The sequence below is a fragment of the Ursus americanus genome, chromosome 23 (genome assembly GCF_024610735.1).
Source record: "Ursus americanus isolate L20-20 chromosome 23, mUrsAme1.1.p, whole genome shotgun sequence".
Lineage (NCBI taxonomy): Eukaryota > Metazoa > Chordata > Mammalia > Carnivora > Ursidae > Ursus > Ursus americanus.
Window position 1 is genome coordinate 42,022,246 of NC_142149.1, and position 8,998 is coordinate 42,031,243.

Consider the following 8,998-nt stretch of genomic DNA (forward strand, 5'->3'; position numbering starts at 1 on the left):
CTGAGCTGAAGGCAGACACTTAACCAACTGAGCCACCCAGGTGCCTCTTAAATTCCACATATGAGTGAAATCATATATTGTCTTTCTCTGATTGACTTATTTCACTTAGCATAATACCCTTTAATTCCATCCATGTTGTTGCAAATGGCAAGATTTCATTTTTTTGATGGCTAAGTAATACTCCATTGTATATATATACCCTATCTTCTTTATCCATTCATCTGTCAGTGGACATCTGGGCTCTTTCCATGGTTTGGCTATTGTGGACATTGCTGCTATAAACATTGGGATGCAGGTGCCCCTTTGGATCACTACATTTGTATCTTTGGGGTAAATACCCACTAGTGCAATTGCCTGGTTCTATTTTCAGCTTTTTGAGGAACCCCCGTAATGTTTTCCAGAGTGGCTGCACCAGCTTGCATTCCCACCAACAGGGTCAGAGGCTTCCCCTTTCTCCTCATCCTCACCAACACGTGTTGTTTCCTGACTTGTTAATTTTAGCCATTCTGACCAGTGTGAAGTGGTATCTCGTTGTGATTTGATTTTTATTTCCCTGATGCTGAATGACCTTGAGCGTTTTTTCATGTCTGTTGGCCATTTGTATGTTGTCTCTGGAGAAATGTCTGTTCATGTCTTCTGCCCATTTCTTGATTGGATTATTTGTTATTTGGGTGTTGAGTTTGGTAAGTTCTTTATAGATTTTGGATACTAGCCCTTTATGCGATGTCATTTGCAAATATCTTCTCCCATTCTGTAGGTTGCCTTTTGGTTTTGTTGATTGTTCCCTTTGCTGTGCAAAAGCAAAAAGCTTGATAAAGTCCCAGTAGTTCATTTTGCCTTTGGAGATGTGGCTAGCAAAAAGTTGCCGTGGCCGAGGTCAGAGAGGTTGCTGCCTGTGTTCGCCTCTAGGATTTTGATGGATTCCTGTCTCACATTTAGGTCTTTCATTTATTTGAGTCTATTTTTGTGTGTGGTGTAAGGAAATGGTCCAGCTTCATTCTTCCGCATGTGGCTGTCCGGTTTTCCCAACACCATTTGTTGAAGAGACTGCCTTTTTTTCGATTGGATATTCTTTCCTGCTTTGTCGAAGATGAGCTAACCATAGAGTTGACGGTCCGTTTCTGGGTTCTCTGTTGTGTTCCGTTGATCAGTGTGTCTGGTTTTGTGCCAGTACCATACTGTCTTGATGATTTCAGCTTTGTGATAGAGCATCGGGAATTGTGATGCCACCAGCTTTGGTTTTCTTTTTTCAACATTCCTTTGGCTATTATATGGGGTCTTTTCTGGTTCCATACAAATTCTAGGATTGTGTGTTCCAGCTCTGTGAAAAGTGCTGGTGGTTATTTTGATAGGGGTTGCATTGAATGCGTGGATTGCTTTGGGTAGTGTAGACATTTTAACAATATTTGTTCTTCCAGTCCATGGGCATGGGACGTTTTTCCATTTCTTTGTGTCTTCCTCATTTTCTTTCATGAGTATTCTATAGTTTTCAGAGTACAGATAATTTGCCTCTTTGGTTAGATTTATTCCTAGGTATCTGATGGTTTTTGGTGCTGTTGTAAATGGGATCAATTCCTTAATTTTTCTTTTTTCTGTCTCATTTTTAGTGAATATAGAAATGCAGCTGATTTCTTTGCATTGAGTTCATATCCTGCCACTTTGCTGAATTCCTGTGTGAGGTCTCACAGTTTTGGGGTGCAGTCTTTTGGGTTTTCCACGTAGAGTATCATGTCATCTGCGAAGAGTGAGTGTGTGACTACTTTGCTGATTCAGATTCCTTTTAAGAAATGGAGTATTTTAATAGATAACATTTTTTTTCTTTCTGTTCTTTTTATCTGGTCTTCAAGTGCACAGAATTGCTGATGGCAACATTATCTTACTCCCTGTTTCATTGGAAAAGCTGTGAAATGTCATCGTTAGGTATAATATTTGCAGTAGGTTCTTTGGTAGATATCTGGTAAGCTAAGTTCAGAAGTTCTACTCTGATCTTGGTTTGAGGTGTGTGTTGTTTATTTTCAAAAGTCGTATGTGAATGAACTATATGAAGTAGATAATACAACTTGGAAGGTAGATACAATTATTATCCTCATTTTTTTAGATGCAAACCGAGGCACAGAAAGATTACACAAACTTGCCTAGAGTACCTAATAAGTTATAGAGCCAGGATTCAAATCCAGGCAGCCTGGCTCCAGACCGATGTTTATATCTCCAGTCTAAAATGTGACTGATATTTTTTGTAATATATAAACCTGATTCATGATCCTCTCTCAAAAAAGTTAACCAAGACTTTTTATGGTATGTTTTAGCTGGCTCATATTTTTTAGACATGTTTGTTTGTTTATTTCAGACCAAACTAGAAATCCAGAAGGCCCTTGCAGAAGATGCCACTGTATATGAATACGACAGTATTTATGATGAAATGCAGAAAAAAAAGGAGGAAAATAATCCCAAATTGCTGTTGGGAAAAGACCGAAAGGTTTGTAGCTGAAAATTCAAATTTCTCTGACCTCAGCCTGTATTTTAAAGATTTATTTATTTATTTTAGAGTGAGAGCGTGCATGTGCAAGCGGGGGCAGGGTAGAGGGAGAGACTCTCAAGCAGACTCCCCGCTGAGTGCGGAGCCTGACACGGGGCTTGATCCTCACTACCCTGAGATCATAACCCCTAGCCGAAATCAAGAGTTGGACACTTAACTGAATGAGCCACCCAAGTACCCCTTTGAGCTGCATCATGAGGAGTGATCTGAGAAAAAGCTTTTATAAGGGTATTTGGAGTATGAAGAGCCCCTAGTTCCAGGTAATACAGATTTAATTTAGAACTATCTAACAATAAAAACAATAAGTTTTGATTTTTTGTTTTACCACCTTCACAAATAAATTTTTGAAATTTCTTTCTTAGAAAGTCTTTTTATTAGTAACTCTTCCTCCTGTTCATTTTTTTGTGTTTTATCATCCTCTTATTTCTTTATTCTTTTCAAGCTGGTAACTGAATCGTCTGCACATATCATATTTTTAGTTTGAAAAAATAATTGAGAGTGGGGTCTTGATATAAGTTCAGGTTTTCTATCATTCTTTTTCTTTCATAAGCACAGACTGATTTTTAAAGATCTTTACATTTTATAGTATGTACAGGTGTAAAATTACAGCTATTTTTTTTTTTAAGATTTATTTATTTATTCGACAGAGATAGAGACAGCCAGTGAGAGAGGGAACACAAGCAGGGGGAGTGGGAGAGGAAGAAGCAGGCTCACAGCGGAGGAGCCTGATGTGGGGCCTGATCCCAGAACGCCGGGATCACGCCCTGAGCCGAAGGCAGGCGCTCAACCGCTGTGCCACCCAGGCGCCCCACAGCTATTTTTTTTTTAAATAGGCTCCATGTGGAGCCCAGTGCAGGGCTTGAACTCACGACCCCGAGATCAAGACCTGAGCTGAGATCAAGAGTCGGACACTTAACTGACTGAGCCACTCAGGCACCTCCATCTATTCTTTTAAATAATCGTATTTCAACTAATGTGAAAAACTAGTGAGAACCTTTCTGATTCACTTATCTGTTGATGTATTGAGACAATATCTGTAAAAAGGGCAAAAACACAGTGGAAAAATTACTTAGTTTGAAATTTTTAAAAAGTAGCATTTTGAATAATTTCAATCTTTACACTTAAATTTTTGTTGAAAAGAATTTTAGTTTCAGTCTTGCTAGTAAATTTATATTTAATTTTGAGAGGACGACAATCCCCTATTTGGACTAGCTTTTTTTATCTTAATAAATTCATGATAAAAACAATATTCTTAATTTTTATCTTTGATTCTTCCCTAAATAATCTTATTTTTTCCTCTAGCCGAAATATATTCACAACTTACTAAAAGCAGTTGAGATCAGAAAAAAGGAACAGGAAAAGAGAATGGAAAAGAAAATACAGAGAGAACGAGAAATGGAGAAGGGAGAGTTTGATGATAAGGAGGCATTTGTGACTTCTGCCTATAAGAAAAAACTGCAAGAGAGAGCTGAAGAGGAAGAGAGAGAAAAAAGGGCTGCTGCACTTGAAGGTGAACTGGGAGAGGGAGGAGGGCAGAAGGAAACAGGCGGCAGAATTCTGCCCTGTGGTCTTGCCATTTGCTCTGTCCCTGAACTTCTAGATTATAATGTTGTGGTCCTCATTTATGTATATGCATTCGAGGTGTACATACGATATTCTGTAATATTATAAAACAGAGAAAAGATGATGACTAAAAACATAGCTGTACTTCTGGTAACTATTACTTCTACTGGACTTTTCACATCTCTCATTTTGTTGCTTAAAACTATGGCCATTACAAGTCATTGCCTTAGAAAATAATTTCAAATGTAAAACCTTTATTACAAGTCATAACACCACAATATTTGTCAGAAGCAATTTAAACTAAGATTTAAATCCTTGTTATATTTTCTGGGTTTAGAAAACTAGAGTAACATCACTCAAGGAACTGGATGGGCATTTAGAAAAAGAATGACGTTAATTCAAGAAAGAACAAAGATGCGCGGGAGCCACAGAATGTCTTAGTCTTTACCTCAGTACTTCCTACCAGTGGTCATTTCTCAAGATCTAAGTATATTGTATACTTATAAGTAGCTTCATTGGCAAATGCTCGCTCTATAATATTCTAAGCATGTACTGTGTGTTTATATAGAATACCCGTTGGCAAATGTTCTGTGAAGGACCAGGAAAGTAAATATTTTAGGCTTTGTGTACCGTATGTTCTCTGCTGGAGCTACTCAGTTCTGCCTTCCTAATGCAAAAGCAGCCTTAAATAATAAATGAACAAGGCTACGTTCCAGTAAAAATTTATTTACAGAACAGAAGGCCCCATTTGGCTCGCAGGCTGTAGTTGGCCAGCTAGACCTAGAGCGTGGTTTATACACTGTGTATGTATGTACACGTTCTGTACACCTGTAAAACTGAACTGTGTTGTGCCCTGTTGGATATGTTCCTCTCACTTCTGCTTGCCCTCTCTTAGCACGTTTGGATGTAACCAAGCAGAAAGATCTCAGTGGATTTTATAGACACCTGTTAAATCAAGCAGTTGGTGAAGAGGAAGTACCTACATGCAGCTTTCGTGAAGCCAGGTGAGACGCGACGTATAGAATATTAGAAGAAAGATTCCGTTCGTGATCTGTGGTTGTGGGGTCATTTTAACCGTCTGAAAGATAGAGGTTTGTAGCATTGCATATTGTGTTGTCAGCCAAACCTGACCTAATTGAATTGCTAGGGCTTTACACTTTCTTGATTAAAAACCTACAGGTTACTTATTTCTATTCTGCAGTAATCCTACATGTGTGTTCAAATAGTATGTAAGAGAAGTGGTTTATTTTCGTAAATAGGACATGGCCTCTATAAAACAGAAGATTCACATATCAGGGGCTAGAAATGCACTCCCTAATATGTAGCCACATCACAAGTGCTCAGTTGCCACACTTGGCTGGTGGCTACCGTATTAGGTGGCACAGATACAAACGTTACCGTTTCTGTAGGTACGTCCCTTAGCACTGGCACAGAAGGTAAGGATTGGAGGGGTTTTTTGATAAAATTGTAAGGTATTGTAGGAATGGTGAAATGGCTGTCATAAGTATATAGCTGAAGGTAAAAGGGAGAATTTGTCCCAAGCATGTGTCTGCGTAAATGGTTTTTTGGAACAGGAATATTCAGATGAGAGGATGTAAGTCCGTGTTGCTGGGAAAAGGAGAGAGTAGAATTAAGGCTGAAGAGACAGAATTAGATTTATACTCCACCTTCCCTCCCTCCCAGCAAATGCCGGGTTTGATTACAAAATTGAGGAAAATTATGAGTCTAGGAAAGGATATTTGAAGAGAGATTTTTGAGCGGTAAATTAGAATTTCTGTTAGCATTTCATCTGGAATAGTTGTGAGGCCAGCCATGAGACTCCATAATGTCATTTAGTAGTTGTACTTCTCTCAGAGTCTAATAATAGAATTCCTAGCTATTAGATAATCCGTTAGCCACGACAGTTCTGCCAGCAGTTCCCAGAAAACCACAGTTGTTCTGTTGTTATGATTACTATGAGATCGGTAAGAATGAATGTGTAGCTACCGTAAGTAAATCAGCCACACTTACCAGTCGGGAAAATGTAGGGGATGCAAACAGTTTTCAGTGCTATCGATTGTAACAGATGGATTCACATATTCCTCTTTTGTTGTGAAAGGTGCCAGGAGTTATATCAAGACGCTCGTGCCTTTTTAGTCATTGGAGATTATTTAGTGATATTTAGAATTAGATTTTACTACCGTTTTGCTGTGAAAATATCTTCAGCTATTTCCAGAACTATTCTTGAATTAAAAAAAAAAAAAGAATAAGAATCCCAACAAAGAGCTGCAACTTGAACTTCTTGTTGTGAAAATAACACTTAGATCCAGAGTGTATCTTACTTCTCCCAATTGTTCTTTGTCATGCTTAACAAAAATGAAGACCTTACACAGGCTTGTGCCTGAAGGTTCTAGTGGCCCAATACAGAAAGGCTAATTTTCTTTATTTCACTTCTACCTTCTTTTTCTGAAAATATTCTGAATGGTTAGAAAATACTAGTTTACAGGTGTTTACAAGGTAAGTAGCCGCTTTTTGCATTTAGTAGTTGTATTGGTTTAAGTATTGAGAAAAATGATATGAACACTTCATGTGCTTACTAAGATGATAATGTGGCATTTTGTGTTATATTATTTGTTTAAGGTCTGCAATAAAAGAAGAGAAATCGAGGGGTTATTCTGATGAAGTAAGTTCAGAGAACAGAATACCACGTGAGAAATGCAGTCTCCAAACTGTTGTGAAAACAGAGGAAAACCCAGATGCAGACAGTGACTTTGATGCTCACAGTGAGGATGATGAAATGGAAGAAGATCATAAAGTGGACTGCAGAAGGAGAACGGTCCCAGAGACCTCCGAGGGTGACTCCAAGCATCAGAGAAATGAAGCGCACTCACGGTCTTCTAGCGAAGAAAGAGAGCATGGTACCGAATGCCACACAAAAAGGTCCAAGTCAGGAGTTCGTGAGAAAAGGGAAGATCGGCACCAAGAGAGGCAAGCCAGGGATCGGGAGAACTGTTATGCTGACCGTGATTACCGAAAAGAAAAGAAGGATTCCTATAGGCACAGAGAGGCCAGTCACAGGGATTCTCACTGGAAGAGGCATGAACACGAAGATAAACTGAGGGGAAGAGACCAAAGAGAAAGAAATGACAGAGATTGGAAAAGGGAGAAAGACAGGGAAAAATACTCCCCAAGAGAACAAGAAAGAGATAGACAACGAAATGATCATGACCGACACAGTGAGAAAGGAGGAGAGAAGGAAGAGCACATGAAAGCAAGGAAAGAAAGACATGAAAACAGTGGGAAGTACAGAGATAGAGAACAACGAGAAATAAGTGTTCAATCTTCCGAAAGAATCCGAGACAAAAAAGAAAGCAGCCCAAATTCTAGGGCAAAGGATAGGTTTCTTGACCGGGAAAGATCCAGTAAAATGAGAAATATGGGAAAGGACAGAGAAAGAAACCCAGAGAAAGCCTCCAGTTCTGAAACATCCCTGGGAGCAAAACACAGACTCACAGAGGTTCGTCAAGAGATGGGCAAAGAACAAGAGAGTCCGCATGAGGTGGGGAACAAGTTTGCAAAGCGAAGCAATGAAGAGACTGTAATGTCGGCTAGAGACAGGTACCTGGCCAGGCAGATGGCCCGCGTTCATGCAAAGACATACATTGAGAAAGAAGACGATTGATAACTGCCCAAATAGAAAGACCTGTGGGAGCACAAAAACTGTAACCCCTGGACCATGCTGTGTGAAGGCGTACAGGAGTGTGTTAACAGTGGTTGGGAGGGTATTTTTTAATATATTTTCAAAATTCTTTTTTGGGGTAAGTAAAAAATAAGTCCTTTTATTCTGAATGTTTGAGTGAATTGATACATATTTAATTATCAATACCACATTCTTGGTTGTATTCAAGCAACTTAAAGAAATGTTAAATCCCTATAGTTACTTAATGAGGAAAATGGGCTCCACTATGGCCATTAAAAAATAATTCAAACAACTCCCCTAATAATGTTGGTTTTGTTGCAGGAGGTGTTAATTTTATAAATACCATATTCTAGATAAAAATATGTGGACCTGAACAATAGAGACTACTGTTATACTTTACGTTCTGAAATTTGTGTTAATGTATAAAATATGGATCATACATCTTGTCTAACTTTCTAGCTCAGCACATTTGGTTTAAATGCAAATAAAATTAGTGATGTGTTCGTACATTTCCTCTTTTATTTTTTAATTTTTGAAAATCACTTTAATTCTGAAACCCTATCAAGTTAGTAAATTGGTTATATCACTCAGGTTTAGGTAAGAGTGAAAAGATAGAGACGTTTAGTCTAAGTGAAGTTAGCTAAAGATTCAGGTAGCCTAGTTCAGAGCCTGTCTTATTTTATATACTTAAGAAACTTAACATTTGGGGGCAGCTAGTTGTGTTAGTCGGTTAAGTGTCTGACTTGATTTCGGCTCAGGTTATGATCTCAGGCTCATGAGATCGAGCCCCGTGTCCGGCTCCTGTGCTGGGCGTGGAGCCTACTTAAGAGTCTCCCTCTCCTCTGCCCCTTGCCCTGTTCTGTCTCTTAAAAAAAAAAAAGTATTGACTTTTAGAAAAGACATGATATTAAGGATCAAATTTAGCATTCATAAATCATTTTATTATACCTTTAAAGCCAAAAAGGGAAAGTAACAGGAAATCTAATGCCCCTATCTCTTGACTGACACATTAAATACCAGTTGTATTCTAATAATTTAAAATAGATAAGTGATGGGGCACCTGGGTGGCTCAGTCGGTTAAGTATCTGCCTTCAGCTTGGTCATGATCTCAGGGTCCTGGGATTAAGCCCCGTCGTCAGGCTCTGTGCTCAGCGGGGAATCTGCTTCTTTCTCTGCCTCTCTGTGCACGCTCGCTCTCTCTCAAATAAATAAATAAAATC

At 38.8% G+C, this 8,998-nt stretch overlaps 1 protein-coding gene across 3 annotated transcripts in view; it reads left to right on the forward strand.

Annotated features, from left to right (window-relative positions):
- The window catches only part of NSRP1 (nuclear speckle splicing regulatory protein 1), a 53,850-nt gene extending 45,563 nt beyond the window's left edge, over nucleotides 1–8,287 (forward strand). For all 3 annotated transcript variants that reach the window (XM_045773153.2, XM_087854661.1, XM_087854663.1), the window contains 4 exons: nucleotides 2,348–2,476; nucleotides 3,839–4,046; nucleotides 4,995–5,103; nucleotides 6,719–8,287. In XM_045773153.2, the coding sequence (XP_045629109.1) occupies nucleotides 2,348–2,476; nucleotides 3,839–4,046; nucleotides 4,995–5,103; nucleotides 6,719–7,760 (1,488 nt within the window). In that variant the 3' untranslated portion in view covers nucleotides 7,761–8,287. The remainder of the gene's footprint in view (nucleotides 1–2,347; nucleotides 2,477–3,838; nucleotides 4,047–4,994; nucleotides 5,104–6,718) is intronic.
- The last annotated feature ends 711 nt before the right edge of the window (nucleotides 8,288–8,998 follow it).